We start from the raw sequence: 16,597 nt of genomic DNA on the forward strand, positions 1-16,597 counted from the left end.
TGCCACGGTTTCGTCTATACTCTTATCTTCCATCTCTGAATTTCAGATATGTGCACAGATAATGAACTGTGGAAGAGATGAGAAAGGAGCTTGGGGGAATATTTTTAATTGCTGCCTCTGTCGCACAGGTCATTCCCTAACTTCATCAATCACACAAGTCAGACTTTTAGATGTAGCACACATGGGAAGGAGTTCTTGTATAATAATTGTCTGGCTTTACCCACAAATGTGAAGGAATGTGCGTGTGTGTAATTAGAAAGAACCTCTCTGGTTCCAAGACGTATAGCGACAGGTGACCTTTCTCACTCCCACCAACAGTCCCTTCCAACCACATTAGCATGCCAAAGACTTAATTGGTTTTCAATAGTAAATCTCAAAAGGGTTTGTAAAGAAAATGTCTGGCTTTTAACGCTGCTGCCCCAGAGACCACAAAACTCTCTTGAACTATTTCCTCTCTGGAGGTCCACGGTAAGCGAAGGTGGAAAACCATTTGCCTTTTTTTGTGAATTTCTCATTTTAAAACTAGTTAAATAACGAGTTAAGTAAGTTTTGAGTCCAAGAACTTCAATGCTGGGTTGTTTTTCTTCTGAGTGATTTTACTTTCTGGGGATGTTTTTTTTCTTCTTTTTTTTTTTTCTTGAAAGCTCTGGCAGTTTTTTGTGCAGCCATTTGTTTTGTTGGAATAGCTCCATTTCCATTGTGGACAGCACGTGTTTTGGAAGCTGAAAGACTGAAGATTCTTTATCTGAAATGTAGCACTTTGCAGAAAGTCTGACAGCTTTCTTTTGTAAAGAAAGGGGGGAAAAAAACATGATTACTTCCTGCAAATTTAAGCTCCTATTTTGTTCAGAAAAGCCAACACGCCAAAAAGGATTTTTCTTTTCTCTCTTTAGTGTTTCTTTTTTTCCTTTTTTTGTCGGCATCTGTTCCATTATCCAGTACTAGACCAACTATTTCCATGTATATCAGTGAAACTGAGAAATAGGAGTGAAAGCATTTTATTCCACCGTGTGAGAAACTATTTCTCACAACAAAATGACTTTCCCCAAGGCACTTCTATAAGGGAACGCACCAAAGAATGACCATGTCGGCTTCTCGAGACTTTCAGACTGGTGCCATGAGTCTCTCTTGTGTCTCACAGAGAACAAACACATATAACACATAATATAATCATATTTTATCAAAGATCACTCCCAGCATCGTGACCAATGAGACATGGCAGATTCTTCAACATGGAATGCGTCGTCACGACAGGATTTCCCCCAAACGCAGACCACAGATAAAGTGACCACAGATAAAGTGACCACTTGAGTGTCGTAAAAATATCCAAAGGCTTGTTTAAACATTCAGTAAGTCCTTGTTGGCGCATCAGTGGAGCACACAGATGCCACACCAAATGGAGCATTATGTGAGGGTGGAAGGTGGCTGGTTGGTTTGCGGCTGGCATGGCCTGGGCTGGCAGATGGTCTGAGGATATCGGGACAGCAGGCTCTTTGTGTCACAGGGGAGCTAATGATGGCAAGAGGCTAAACGATGACTATAGACAAAGGACTACAATTACAGCTGCACATTTCTCAGCTAGGACTCTCAAATGTTTAGTCAGGGATTTTGAAGACAAATTAGTAGAGCTAGTGCATATCCCATCATAAATGTCTTCACCAGTACGTGGAACCGTAGTGGGTAAGCTGGCTTGTGCGTTTCTAAACCGCCCTTTTTTTTATACCTACGGGTCAGTTTCTGACATAAAACAATTTCAGCAGGATTTGTTAGAAAAACAGCGACTAGAAATCAGATTCGGAGATTTGCCGACTTTGTCAAAGTTCTGAGTGAAGGATTTGTCCTCTGTGTCGAACAACTACGAACGGAAGTGTACGCTGCCAATAGGATTAAATTTAATCAAATTGAGTTGTCTTGCAGAGGTTGTATCTGCCCTGGTGATATTGCAGCTCGTCATTCTGTAAATTGAACTTCATATTACAAAAGCCTGCAGTGACTGTCTCATTTTAACAACGCCGAGGATGTGTGGAGATCAACATGGCACCGAGTCGTCCTCTGAGTCCACATGTCCACATTTCCATTTAGAAATGTAAAAGCTTTGATTAAAGTTAACCTTTTCACTCATGTCCTTTGAAGAAAGTGCAATACAATAATTACCACTTTAAATGCTTGGCAGACATTGTTAAAATGAAACTTTACACCAGGAAACACACAATTTTGTTTCCAGTAATGGAAACAAAATCCATGAGCTTGTATGAAATTACAGGCCTGCATGAGTGCAATTATCTGTGTGAAATTATGATAAACTTATATGAAAATACCAACATTGCACAGTACTATAATAAAACTGAAAATTAAAATAAAATTGTTTAATATAATCTGAAGACAATTTTTTTTTTACTTCTATAAAATATGATATAGTGTTTATTTTACTTGCTATTAATGTCACTAGAATTTATTTATTGCATTTTTAACATAGACTTGATCTCATGAATTTAATGGTTTTTCAGTGCTTGTTATGCAGAATGTTGCATGATTATCAGTCTGTGTTTTATACCTTGAATACTGGGACACTTTGCGCTTTTTGCTGTCTTTTTTAATTAAGGGGAAAATGTACTGGTCTTCTTTCAGCCAGCTGACTGTCAGTGCTGTATCACTCTTTGATTCATAAACCATTTTATTCGCTCTGGCTCTTTCTCATGTGATTATAAGGTCTTTAAAATGTAGGGGCCGTGGAAATAAACAGTTTTTTTTGCCGTTTCAAAACCATAACTCGATAAAAGAGTCTTTGTATATCTTCATACTGGTAATCAACTTGTCCATTACTGAAATATATCTTAAATTAATTACTGGTCTTTTATTGCACTACTGTGTACAATAGTACAAGTCAGAGGAAACCTCCAAATTCACCGTCAGCAGAAAGACGAAGCACAGCTCCATCTCTTCAGCTCCACTATTACTTTAAACAGTACGCTGACTCTTCCTGATGCTGCGCAGCCCTCCACTAGATCCCTGCAGGAATGTTTCCAAATAAACCCAATTGGCTCTGGCCAGACTTACTGAAGTTGTCATTGGGTCTGGAATCTGCTTAGTGTCCTCTGCATAGTAAGGGCACAGCTCATGGTGTGCTGTTGGTAAGATGGAGCAAAATGGAGAAGTGTAGCTCAAAGAAACGAGGAAAGGGGGAGAACATATGCCGCCTTGTCACTGCAGCAACAATGGCAGAACATTCATAGCCTTAAGGCTGAACCGAAGCGCAAGGGACTCATGAATTATTAATTCCCCAACCTCCCTGTGTACATTTTCCCTGATGGGACTGACTCTACATGACCCCTGTGTGGTAGGGCCCCTAGAGGGAGGAACAAATGCTGCAAAGGCCCCTTTTTTTTCCAGGACACTCAGCAGAATAGAAGGTATTTTAGATGGAGGAGTGTGATGACACTTGACTTGTTTCAATAACATTAACACAAGCCAGAGATGCTCTTTAAACAGAGCCTGCTGGCTTCATTTCTCAAAACTGTGATGTTGGTCTTTGTTGTGCAGATGTTTGTGTTTTTTTTTCTCTTCACAACTCTGAAAATTCTGTTTTGTACACCTAAATCACTTCATTACTTTCCCAGTGTAGCGTTGTAATATACAGATTATTCCAGTTAGGGCTTTTTATCTTTAATACAGGGTAAGAATGATTAACAACTGTAAAAATAGCTCAATTGTCAAAAGCATTAGCTGGTAGTCCCTCAGAAATGTCAAAAATCTAATCTTGTTCTCATAAATCAAATATTGTGTATCATTTTGTCTTAGGAGTCACTATTAGAGTCATTAAAAACAGTGAAAAAACAGATTCTTTAACCAGAACGCAAGTTCTCTCAGGTGTAAGCATACTGATACAAATTATGTAAAAAAAAAAAAAAAAAAAGAACATAATAGGGATTTTATCAGGACAACTGTAATGCACACTGGTTGTGTCGATTATGGATTATTTTAACTTCTCCGGGAAAGATCCTTGTGTCAAAGCCAAATATGATTTACGATTTAAGTCTTGTTTTTTCTTTATTAGGCCATAAACAAAAGTGCTTATGATTCTTCAAAACTCTAGAAGCGTTAAAAGAGTATGTACTTATTGTAGTAGATGTTCTAAAGGGAAAATTGGATCCCTGTAACAGCAGGCAAATTTCTAGATTTGGATGCACAAAAATGGTTTTCATCTACTAATGTTGAATTTCAGTAGTTTTCTGTGTCATAACATTCTGTGTGTGAACATTTTGTTTTTCTGCGGAGGGCTAAACGAGGCAGCAGAAATGTGGATTTTTTTTCACCAGCGTCTTGGCTGCTTCTGCTGCATATCTATTTCTGCATCGAGCGTGTTCATTAGTCTTCGTGTGGGCGTGAATCTGCGTCTTCTTGAACGCCATTCATGTGTCGTTCCCCGTGTGTAGGCACCGTATGTAATCTCACCAGCAGTTAGCGTTCCCCTACCTTCACTGAAGTCTGCTTTCACAAAATTAGAGCTTCTGTGTGACTACAGGATAATTGCCATATTTACATACCTGTCGGTTTCTGGCACCTGGGAGACGTTTTTGGCGCCCCTGCTGATGGAGCGGCGCGCCCTGGACAGCCTGAACAGAATGGGGTTCGTCCACCTTACAAAGTGATGGCACTGAATCCGACAGAGTGGGTGAAAGAAATGACGTGCAAAACATACATTTGAGCAAAACACAAATTTAAAAAAAAGGATAAGACGCAATTAAAAACTCAAGTTTTTTTCCCCCTCGTTTTTGTCTTTTATTGCGGAGAAACTCATTATAGCTGTTTTAAACATTCCCTCACTTCAGCATCCATTCTGTCTTTTTAAAGGTCTCACAATTTTCTGGCAATAACCGGATTTGATTGCACATTATACTTTTCATACCTCATTAAAAATTTAACCCAAGTGAGCAGTAAGAGTTTTCTCTTTTTTCTTTTGGCTGTTTGACTTGTGTGCTGCTTGCACTCCGAGTTCTGCTCTGCGCTTGTTCTAATGAGGAGCGCTCCACTTGTGAATCGCAGCAGCTGATTATTTTTTTTTCCTGCTGGAGTTTGTGTGGCATGCGTGTCTGAGGTCCGCTCTCTCCTGTCTTTGCCTTTCCCTTCCTGTCCGCCTCATGTGAGCTCAGTCAGATAGAGGAAGAGTGCATGCCAGGTAGACTTCTTCCACCTCATCAAGCTTGCTCCTTGCCCCCTCCTGTCTCTCCGTCTTTCCCTCAAAGAGATTTGCACGCAGTGGGAGTCGTCCTCCAGCTTTTGTTCTGTTTATTCTCTCTCCTGCGAATCGCCGTGAACACAAACCTACATAATTGCAGCTTTTTATGTGAACATATGCTTGAGTGTGTGTAAAGAAAGCCTTTGGTCTGCTGCGGCACTCAAGAAGCATTGTCACAGCTTTTTTTTTTTTTTTTATGCAGGTGGCATTCCCGAGAACAGAAGAGCTTCGGGATTCATTGTCACCTATATGACAGTTTTCTCCTCTGTTTCATTATTTTTACGCCTTGACTTCCAAGCTTGTGTCTTAATGTGAGCTGGCAGCCTGATTTCCTACAGATCTCTGGAGCTCTACCAGCTACAATCTTGAAATGCTAATTTGCTGTAGAGCTGCACGTACAGATGGATTGAATTAAAGTAGGCATGAGATTCTCATAGTGTGATGGCTTTGAATATAAAAACACAGATTCACAGTATCAGTGTTTTACAGAATTATAAATTAAAAGTGTAAAACATGATTTAATGGCCTGTTTTTTTTTTAAGAAGAAAAGCAGGAGATATTCCTTCTGCTAAAAAAACTAAATTATAATACAATTTGAAGAATCAGTCACACATATTTACAAAACAGTGCGAATGATGGGGTTAGATCTCACTGTGGGTTTACCTTGGTACTGATACATGCAAACAAAGAGATAAAGTCCATCCTGGCCATCTTGTCTCAGCAGCATTCATTGGTTGACAGTTCAGTCAGATATGTTAGTTACTGAGGGGGACGTGATTTGCAATCAGACGCTGTCAGGCGTCTCTCTGTGCTTCCATTAAAGAATGTGTTTCTCTTCTGTGACAAAGCTGGCTGAATGAGACGTCAGGGTTTTCCTGTGTGAGGCGACAGTCTGAATTAAGAGTTTCTGCCAAGGCTGCACACTCAGCTGTCAGCGGCTGTCAGACGTGAGCCGTCTGAGTCCACTGAAACACTTTGATAGCAAGCCAGGTGACTTCTGGATTCCTTTTCAAACTTCCCATTCTTCTCTGTGCTGCTGTGTGTTTACACTGTTTTGAACTTAAGACTGTTCATCTTTATGCTTCTTGTTAAACCGTCCATTTTCTGTATCCGGGTCCGGGGCTGTCTGCATGGATTTTTTTTTTTTTTTTTTTTTTTGCGGTCTTTGCATTTTTCTACTGAAATTCACTGAGAAGTTGTAACAGAACAGCTCCTCATGCAACCCGAGAAGCAGCTGCTTGTGCTCTGATCATTTACCTTTGAAGTTGGCTCCAAATTAACCGCAAACAGCAACGTATTTCTCTGCATTTTGCACTCATACTGATGTTACATGTTCTCCAAATTAAGCCTCATATTACTGCCTGTTTCATAGACTTGATCTTCAGAAATACAGATAAGGAATTTTATTTAGTAATTTATAAATTTAATTATTTATTTATTTATACAGGAATGCCATTCAAGTAAATTATCAGTTATTTCTTTTTTTATGCATCACATCAATATTTCTAACATTCTTAAGGTCAACTCCTGGTTTTAATTGATAAGCTATGTTTTTATCCCCTGTTACTACATTTTTCTTTTGCTTAATGATCTTCATTGATCCTTTGAGGTCATAATGTTTGCATTTGTAGTAACACTAAGTATGATATTTACTATTTTAGTCACTCAAAGCAGATAAATCTGCTTCACAACATCTTCTAAGAGGAATCTGAAAGGAGAAGTGAGCTTCAAACGGATGAATTATCCTATCATGATCGTGCAATAAATTCTTTCCCTCTGTCGCAGAGTGGAATAATAAGTGGATTTACAAATTCATAAGCACCTGGAGTAAAACTTTGGAGCCACGACACCAGTTCTTTTATTACCTAGAGTGTTTGGTCCAGCCGCACTGCAGATGTAATGAAAGTGGGACCGAAGCCTGGCGGTACATTCGAATGAAGTCTGATCTGCAAGAGAGATGACTGTAATAAGTTCGCCGAGTTTGTTATTGAAATATTCGTGATAGCGGAAGATATACTGAGCTTTTTAACTTGTCTTTTTTAAAAAAAAATTAGCTTTCCACTGTAACATCAAAGTCTGCGACGCTCGGCTCCGCTGCGCCACGAGTTGATTATCATAGGAGGAGAACATTAGGCATCTTTCCCCAACACATGTAGATGAGTGGCTGTCAGGACAACTTATTACTGATACTCTGTCATTTTGAAAATAGTGTGCTTATCTGCCCCCAGCGCCCCGTCTGTCCGCCCCTCCATCTCATGTTTCATGTCTCGGTGCACCAGGGTTAATGAAATGTCCCGATTGAAGAGCCGCAATGAGGGATTGTTAAGTCTATATGAGCTTCCAGCCGCCTCCCACGCGTTTCCTCAACCTGTGCATCGATGCTTGACTGAGCACCACTAACACACCACAGTGAGCAAATGCATTCAACTTTAGTGCTCATGATGAGACAGAGGGTAACTTTAATTATGATTGGGTTAATGTTATTTTAAATGCCTCCTTACTCATTTTGCCTTTCAAGTTAATGTGCAAAGAAAGAGGAAGTATGTGCAGTGCTTTTAGATTTTTGTCACATTGCAAACACAAGTTTCAAGTATATTTTACTGGGATTCTATCTAGTATTGCTGAGCAAATAGCAAATAGTGACATGCAGACCGAAGAACACACCAGACAGGTCACAGAGAAATTAGTTGAGAAGTTTAAAACGGGCTTGAATTATCAGGAAATAATAAAAGTTTTGAGATTTTCAATGAGTACTGTTCAATCTGCCGTCCAGGAAAAGAGAGGCGACATCCATAGCTCAGGTGGCGAAATCTCTTGACATAACAGCTGTCCTTGTGTTTAACTAATCTATCATTTTTGGATAACTGGCAGGAAGAAAAGCACTGTTGAAAGAAAGATTGTGCAGCTTGCCATAACTCATATGGGCTCAGAAAAGCAGCGGAAGAAACTGTTTTAGTTGGTTCAGACCAAAATTGAACATATCTGTGAAATATGGTGGTGAAAGTCTCATACTGTGGGGAGCGATTTTCCTCAACAGCGACAAAGAAGGTTGATAATTTGTGACAAAAAACGTGCAAAACCTTCAGCCTCTGGTGTGCAGATTTCACAGGCAGGCCTTAAAACGTGTGCAGCTTGACAAAGAACTGAATAAAAACAGCAAATACAAATGTATTGAACACTGTTAAGGTTTTTACTTGTAAAAAAAAAAAAAAAAAAAAGAAAATCTCCACTCTATAATTTTGCAGTAATTTGTGTTGGCACATTGCACTAAATTCCTGAAAAGACTCATCAGGGAGCGTGGATAGTTTTTCCGGGCGCTGTAGCTCCATGATGGGTAATTTAAATAGCCTTGTTTGTTCTTCTCTGCAAAATTCAGTAATTTACTACTTCAAAGCAGATTTTACTTCAAATTGCACAATGTTGCTAAACAAAAACACATCTGAAAAACTCCAAAAATCTGAAAAGAAAAGACGTTTTGTGATTTAAGTCTGCAGAGCACTCGCGCACAAAGCCGACCACGTAGCCAGCCAGTGGCCGCTTCTGTGGTCAGCAATGCATCACCAGAGAAACTGACTGATGACTTGACTGGCTCTGACCTTTTACTCCTGGCCCTCTGGGTAATTCTCCGCCTCATAAAACTGCGGTGGTCAGCCTCCGCTGACTCTTGAGGGCTCAAATGAATTATGAATACACGCGAATAATGAAAAGAAGCAGAAACAATTTGCCTCAGAGATAAGGCGCTGGGACTGAATACAGGACTCAGGCGGCAAAGGAGAGAAAGAGGTGAAAGCCCTGGAATCAAAGACAGGCAGTCTTTGATTCGGTTCCCTCTGATTCCCTTGCACCCCCTTCTCTTTCTCATGCATACTCTTTGATCGTGTTTACAACACAGCTGTTTGTGAGGCTCTCATCTGTGTTTTATCCTTAGGCAGCTTTTTATGCCCGAGTTCCACCCCTGACACACAAAAAGTTAGCGAAGTGATTTTCACACTGAGAAAGTTTACAGTAGGAAAAGTGCAGCGTTCTGGTACAAAATGCTGCTACTACGGAGGCTGAACCGCAGAGTTGTTTGTTCAGCAAAATGCTTTAAAGCTAAGATACATGGTGTCCTTTCGCAGCTGAAACGCTCAGTGCTGTCTTGTTTTGCCTAATTTTAACATATGAGCCCAATTTTGTGCGAGCAACTTGTGTGCATTTAGGCTTTTATTTATTTATTTTTTTAACGTTTTAAGCATTGCAAATTCCTGACATGCGACATGCCGCTGATCTTTTATTGCTAAGCTCTGCTTTTTAGCAGAGTACTCAAAGCAGCACATGAAACAGTTCGCATGCAGCAATTTGCATCTCGCATGCATGGACATTGCGAAGTCATTGACTGGACACGCACACGTCTGGTCATCCATGTGACTTCATGTGCATGATAAGGAAGGCCGGCTTCGGTATGGTGGCAGAAACGGGGGTTCTGTCTTTTTAATGGGATTAGTGTTTCAGTGCTTTCTGTCTGTGTAAGTTATGATGTGGCTAATGTTTAAAACATGCTCTGCAGATGCAGCATAACCCTCTTAAATAAATGACTGCATCACCAAGAGAGGGAGTCATTTTAGGATTAGCCTTACCGAGTGCAAAACGCTCTGTAGTCTCTGTGAGTCACGCAGGCTGGTTCACAAGCAATGCAAAACGCCACACAGATGCATGACAGCAGCTTCGCTTTCTTGTCATTTAAGATTGTTATTTTTTGTGGAAGGTAATCAAATTAAAATATTTCTTTAAAAAAACAGTTTTGTAGAACTCATACTGTTTTGCTCTGTTACCCGTTTTAGGACGACGTCATCTCTGTTAACCATCTGGAGAACATAAGTACATTCACGGACTAGTAGCCAATTTGCAAGTCAGACCTGGTTTTTACCATAATGCTAATTTGCCGAATCAGCTGTCATGACATCTAGCAGTCGGGAATATGTTTTCGATGCTGCCGTACAGCTGACTTAAAATCCAAAAGTTTCCTCTGTTCTTGGCAAGTTGCAGCTGATCTGGATGGCAACCAATGGCAGGCTCGATTGTTTATCCAGCTTAATTTCATCAGCTGGATAAACAAGTAGTACCAAGCTCTTGCGGAACCATAAATTGCTCGTGTTCACTGACACATGGTTATTCTCTAGTAATATGAACAGTTTAATTTGACTAAAAAATGGAGAGTTTTTGAATATCTTTGCACCTCTCTGAGGATTTCCTTCCTTTCAGCTCCCTCACTGAGAGATGACATCTTCCTATTAGTAGGAAGGTAATTTTTAGAACCTGACTGCAAATAATCAAAACTAACACCTTCTGGGAAAAACTTCCAGGAAAAACGATCAACTTTACTTACGCTGAACATGCTGAGGCCCCGTTGACCCCAGATCCCAGCCAGCCTCCAGCCTGCAGGACCTCCAAAGTTGTTTGAGCAATGCTCGATTGTGGCAAATTTATGGAGATCACTGTGACCCCACTCACAGTATTCAGAATTTCAATTTATCTTCTGCTGCTTTCCTGGTTCAGCAGTGGTATCACCACTGGCATCACATCTGCATGAAAACATTTTTTCATGCAGTCGAGGAATGTTCCGAGTAAATATTTGCACATTTGTATTTCTACCAGCTTTTTATTAGGTTTCCAGCAGCACAAGGAGAATGCGGCGTGTGATTAATTTCATCCTGCACAGTGTGCATATTGGATAGAGTAGTCAGAATCATGAACACAAAGTCCCTATCTGCATGCTGATCACTCTGAGTTGATCTCACCACGCCTCGAGGTCTGTTGTTGTGCTTTGAGGCACGCTCCAATTTCTGCATAATTCTAAACCCTGGTAGCTGCTGCTTGTGCTTTTTCCCTTTATTCCTCCTCGTAGTTTTCTTCCATTCTCATCACTAAATATCAGCTCTGGTTTTCTTGGTGACAGCATGTCAAAAAATGTTTTTGCATTTGTGTTGCAGATTGAAAAACCCAGCGATTAAATTATTTGCAATTTGGAAGTATATTCTCTTCCTTTCTAGTGGTAACCATGTGCCATGTGGAGCTTCTTTTTTTTTTTTTTAAGAGAAAAAAATTGGATTTTCATTTTGGCACCGGTCAGCATGACCAATCAAGACCCTGCAATAATAAACCACAGTGATCACATTTTGTTCATGCCTTAAACAGGCGTTCCTGCTACGAGGAGAGCAATACATTTTCGATGCACTTCAAAATAACACTTCATAACCCTACATTTTCTGAATAAATGCTGTAAAGTTTAACATGAAAACTTGAAATCGGTGCCATTTTATACGCGTGCTCCTCTTGTTGATGTGCCATATGTATTCTTAGATGGGTCAATCAATCATTCATGTTGACATTTCCTTTGATCTGATGTCTTTGTGTGTATATTTAGCAACACAAACAGCATCCTCAGTTTTGTGTGTGTGTGTGTGTGTGTGTGTGCGTGTGTGCGTGTGTGTGTGTGTGTGTGTGTGTGTGTGCGTGTGCGTGTGTGTGTCAGAGCTGCTGTGAGTTTAGACAAGTGCCGCGCTCTGGACTTAATGACCTGTTGTGTTCCCAATTTCCCGTTGCTGGTCTGAATCCCTTCCTTGTGTTCGGTAGAGCGTGACACAGTTTGAGTGCATACCGGGCGACAGGTGGGGCCTTGTGACAAACTAATGCAGGCGGAAGAAGTCTGTTTTCTTCTGAAAGGAGTTCACACGCTGAAGCGCAGCAGCTGCTAACCCGCGTCACGAGCGCCTGATGGATCGCCCTGCAGCGTCCACGGACACACAGAACGCACCAAACGTACTCGTACACATGCACTCTGGAGACTGGGGACATTTAAAGCTTTATGGATGCGTCTTAAAAAGCGCTCAAAGAAATGTTCCCAACCCAACCCACTCCCCCCTCTGCTTGATCCAAACTTCCAGTCTTGTGGTAACTGGGTCCTGAGGCCTGGATCTACAGTCTCTATGAATGCACCAGTAGGAAATTACATTTCGTTCACATGAATGAGCCCCCCTCCCCTTCTCTCCTTTTGCTGCTTTCATACCACAGCGTTATCCGAGGTTTTCTGCATTGCCTCACTCCTCCCCCGCACGGTCCACCTGCCTGACTTCATCTTTTCCATCACGGTTGCTGAGGTTTCTCAGGTTGCCTTAAGTGCCTGCAGCTTCCTGCCAGTCTAGCTCTGCACTGACTGCACACACCGCGAGACGGGCAGCATGTCCGGCTAATGGCTACAAGTAGATTTAAAACAGAATCGCATTGTATTGACGTTCGAGTGCCGTAACAAATGAAATATGCATCTTACTGTCATCTTGTCTGTTCTCAGAAGCCGTTCATCCTTGGCAGCCGTCCACGGCGCTCCTCAATGTGTGCTTTAGCATTGTTTGCTGAAGCAAATTGCAAGTGGGTTTTACACAGTCGCATGCAGCTGGTGGCTTCCAGAATATCTAAGTGGAAGTTGATGGATTCTTATTTGAATGAGAACATGTGTTTGTTTCATCACTTTAACACTTTAACACCATGCAATTCGAGCAAGCAAAATAAAGCACAACAAACATTTTGTGAGCAGCAGTGGTTTGCTTAGAAACGAGAGGTAGCCGTAGAAAATATTTGTATTTTTGTTTGTTTTTTTTAACTGCGAATCGAGAAATGCTTTGTCTTAAAATGTAATAATGGACTGAATGGGGTGGGGGTGATTCTGGGACATTTTGATTTGCGGACGTGAGGGACGTGTAGAGGACATTTATCAACAGGACTCAATGCTCATTTTTTGATTGCTTAAATTAATGGGAGCTCATTTGCTTTCTCTGCAGAATCCTTTACAAAGCTTTTTGTTGTGTTAATTAAGCCAGAGCACCCAGTATGCATGCCTCTTGCGTACTAAGCCACAAAGGGGAGAGGAAGAAGGTTGTTATTCTCATCTCTTGTGCCTCTAAGGCATTGTAGATTGTATTTTAGGATTTGCACCGTAGATTAGGTACCTAAATGTATATTTGCTAAAATTAGTTTTTCTCTTCTTAGAGGGAAAAAAAAAACAAACCTTCTGAGTATTTGTCTCTGTGAGTTGGACTGCTGCCATCAGCCTCTGTTTTGTTTTGGCAGAGAGGAGATTTCTTGAAACAAGCTGCTGAATTTGTCAGATGATAAATGTGGAGGCGAATTAAGTCTGGACTTTGCTTTGCTGAAGGTGGAGACTGTCTGTTCTCATGAGCTTGAAGATTTTGTTTAAAAAAAATAAAATAAAAGAGTTGTGAGAAAACGTATTGCTCTGCTGGTCACGGGGAAGTGTTGTGCTGCTTTTTCTCAAAGTGCAGAGAAATATTTTTCTGTCTGTCCATGAATCCGAATGAATGAATGAATGAATGAATGAATGACAGAAAAAAAAAACAGGAAAAGATGCCCCAGATTTTTTAGATTCGTTGTTTTTTTCAGATTTTAAGTAATCTGATTTTTTTTTTCAACTTCTATGAGAGGTAAGAGAAAACCGTGATTATTTGATAGATCTTGAAGTTTTGAATCCAAGCAAAAAGGAAAGACGTTACAAGATTACCCTTGTTCATGCATCAAAATATTATATGTATATTTATCAGACTTTCATTAAACCCCCCCAAAAAAGTGCCTTAAAAGAACTGAAAATGTTATGAGTTCTTTGTGTTGATCCAGTTATTGACTACGGGGAAAGAAAAATGATTTTCATTTCTTGACCAGCCAGATACCAATCTAAGCCAATCATAGGAAAATCGTATCACGGGAGCGCAATCCTTGCTGACCGATTGAAACTGTTGTACTATTCTTCATTTAGAATAGCTAGAGTAAAGCTAGAGTCTTTACTCTAGCTTTTTGTTGGTTTCACTGCTTTGAAACATCAAATGATTGCTTCTTGTACTTCCATGCCTCCCACCTTGCTACAGTGTCAGTGTGTATAGCAGAGCTCTCATTAATCAGCCAAATCAGCTTCAGATGAGGCGAATACTCCAAACACTGACGGGTCTTCTTTCAGCGTTTGGGTTTTTTTACTCTGGAATCCAAAATCTTATGACAGAGCACAGGACTGCCTCTCACTTCCTCAACAGAACATTCCTGGTCCTTTTCCGTGTTCTGCTTAGCATCATTTTCTTTTCCACTGAAGGTTTGTTTATCCCTGCTGGACTTTGGATGCATGTTTGGCTGACCGGTTCCCCCACAGTGTCTGAAAAAAAAAAAAATATATATATATATATATATGATAATAAAAATGCATTTTACACCTTAAAACATTGATTTGGTTTTCTTTTTTCTCTTAAGTCTTTGTAACAATTTTTTTTCTGCTTCCTTGTGTGTTTCTTCTCCAAAGGATGCAAAGCTGCGTGAACTGCTGGACGTCAGCACACTGCCAGGGAAGTTGGAGAACAGGATGCTGACTGTGGTTAGCGGCACTGACATGGTCAACATCACCTACATGAACTTCATGGCCTTTCAAGAGGAGATTGCAAAGGTTGCTATTTTTTTTTTTCAAATGAAACGACTGAAGAAACAGCAAAATTACGAGATACAAATATGCTAACGTGATGTGTTGTTGGTTTACTCTCTGCAGGAATGGGCAGAGGAATTATTCAGCCTGGCGTCGAACCTTTTGGCACAGAACATGTCCAGAGAGGCCTGCCTTGAGAAAGCGTATGTCATTTGAACCCGCAAGCATGCCTCAGAGAAAATGTAAAAGCTTGTGTCTCCCAATACAGACATGAAAATTAGGTTTTCTGGTGCCACAAAGATGCCAGACATTTCTAATGCCACTGAAGTTATGAGCTGTGCAGTGGAGAAGAGTAAATAGTATTTAAACGGTCTTTACGCTTGCATTTTTATTACTTGCGTAAAATGCGACGTAAAAGTTTTCATATCAATTGAACATTTACATGTTTTGTTACTATACAGCCACACATACAATTTATTGGACAATTCTGATGTGGAAGGAAAGAGAAACGTCGTTTTCAAAGCAATTTCCAAATAAAAATCTGGAAATTGCGGCATGTATTTGTAGGCGACACAGAGCTTCTTCTTACCACCTGTTTGCTGTGTCCTCTATATGACTTGTGGTCAAGAAGAAATTTAACTTCTTAAAGTTTTCTTTCAACAATACACTTCTTATTGAGTAACCCTAACCCATTTTGGTTTTGATTTACTTAATGAAGTTTTCACTTAGTTTATTGTTGAAAAAAATATTTAATTTACATTATTTTTCTATCTATTCCATCGTCATTATTCTCAGACCTTATTTATTGTTATCCCCTCCCCCCATTATCTATATTACATCACAATAATTTATGCAGCATGACTCTAGTTAGTTTTTTCTTTTTTCTTTTTTTGTTAAAACTTCTGAAAGTTATTTATCACATAGTCACCAGACAGGAAGGCGACAATAAAACACCATGTGCATAAAACACACACAATAAATATAGTGGAGCATCTGGGCTTTAGTTTGAAGTTGAAATGGTAGAAAAATAACCACTTGACCTTGTAAATGTTTGCGCCTCCAGTACGACAGACTCATAATCAGTTATCCCCACACCGACCAATGTTTGCAGATTATTTGTGTCAAACGGCTCACTACATCACGGTTGTCTCCGCGAGACACACACACACACACACTCACTCACACTGATTTATGTGCATGGTGCGAGACTGAGCGATGTTCATGCAAAGTGAGCTTAAACATAAATGTGAGGCACGGCTTTTAGCAAAATACGCAGAGCTGTGTTTGGTGACATCTCCCTGCTGTCAGATGTTTATCAGCGAAAGGAAGCCATTAACTGGCACCCCTGAGGAGGCTAATTGACTTATGAGACAATAAAGGTGGCCATCGACCACATAGCATGGAGAGAGTTGAATAAAATTGAGGAGAGCGGCTTTTGCAGTCACGACGGCTGCTCACAGCAGCGGCTGTTGTGCACCGCTTGCTTACAAATCGGGCAATAGTTTTTACTCCCACTCCTTCAGCATGTGGAGGCTTTATCCCTGAAATGATGTTGATGTTTCTCTGCATGTGGTCAATCCTCTCCAGCTCTCAAGGTTGTGAGAGGTTGTCTTTTTAATAGTGGGACTAAGACATGTTACAAGCAGCAGGAAACTGCAGGATCCAGCAGATTTTTAAATGAGAGTTTCCTTCAATTTCTTTTTGTGCTCTGAACAGCACAAAGAGAACGACTTAATCACATCGTGAGCGGCGTGTTGGATCACATCTGATGAAAACTGGACAGTCACGAGGAAACTTGAACTATACGTATAAATATTTTCCTCCTGTTTTATTTAGTTGTCTCTGTTGTTTCTCCTCTTATGCCAGCCATTTCTAGCTATTTGGATAAAGTTTATTCTCAGTTGACGTTT

General features: G+C 40.4%; 1 protein-coding gene across 2 annotated transcripts in view; it reads left to right on the forward strand.

Annotated features, from left to right (window-relative positions):
* Positions 1–16,597, forward strand: part of LOC103148043 (1-phosphatidylinositol 4,5-bisphosphate phosphodiesterase beta-1) — a 178,230-nt gene that overhangs the window by 107,668 nt on the left and 53,965 nt on the right. For both annotated transcript variants that reach the window (XM_007566656.2, XM_007566655.2), the window contains 2 exons: positions 14,571–14,711; positions 14,811–14,890. In XM_007566656.2, coding sequence (XP_007566718.1) covers positions 14,571–14,711; positions 14,811–14,890 — 221 coding nt within the window. The remainder of the gene's footprint in view (positions 1–14,570; positions 14,712–14,810; positions 14,891–16,597) is intronic.

The sequence above is a fragment of the Poecilia formosa genome, unplaced genomic scaffold (genome assembly GCF_000485575.1).
Source record: "Poecilia formosa unplaced genomic scaffold, Poecilia_formosa-5.1.2 Scaffold196, whole genome shotgun sequence".
Taxonomy (NCBI): domain Eukaryota; kingdom Metazoa; phylum Chordata; class Actinopteri; order Cyprinodontiformes; family Poeciliidae; genus Poecilia; species Poecilia formosa.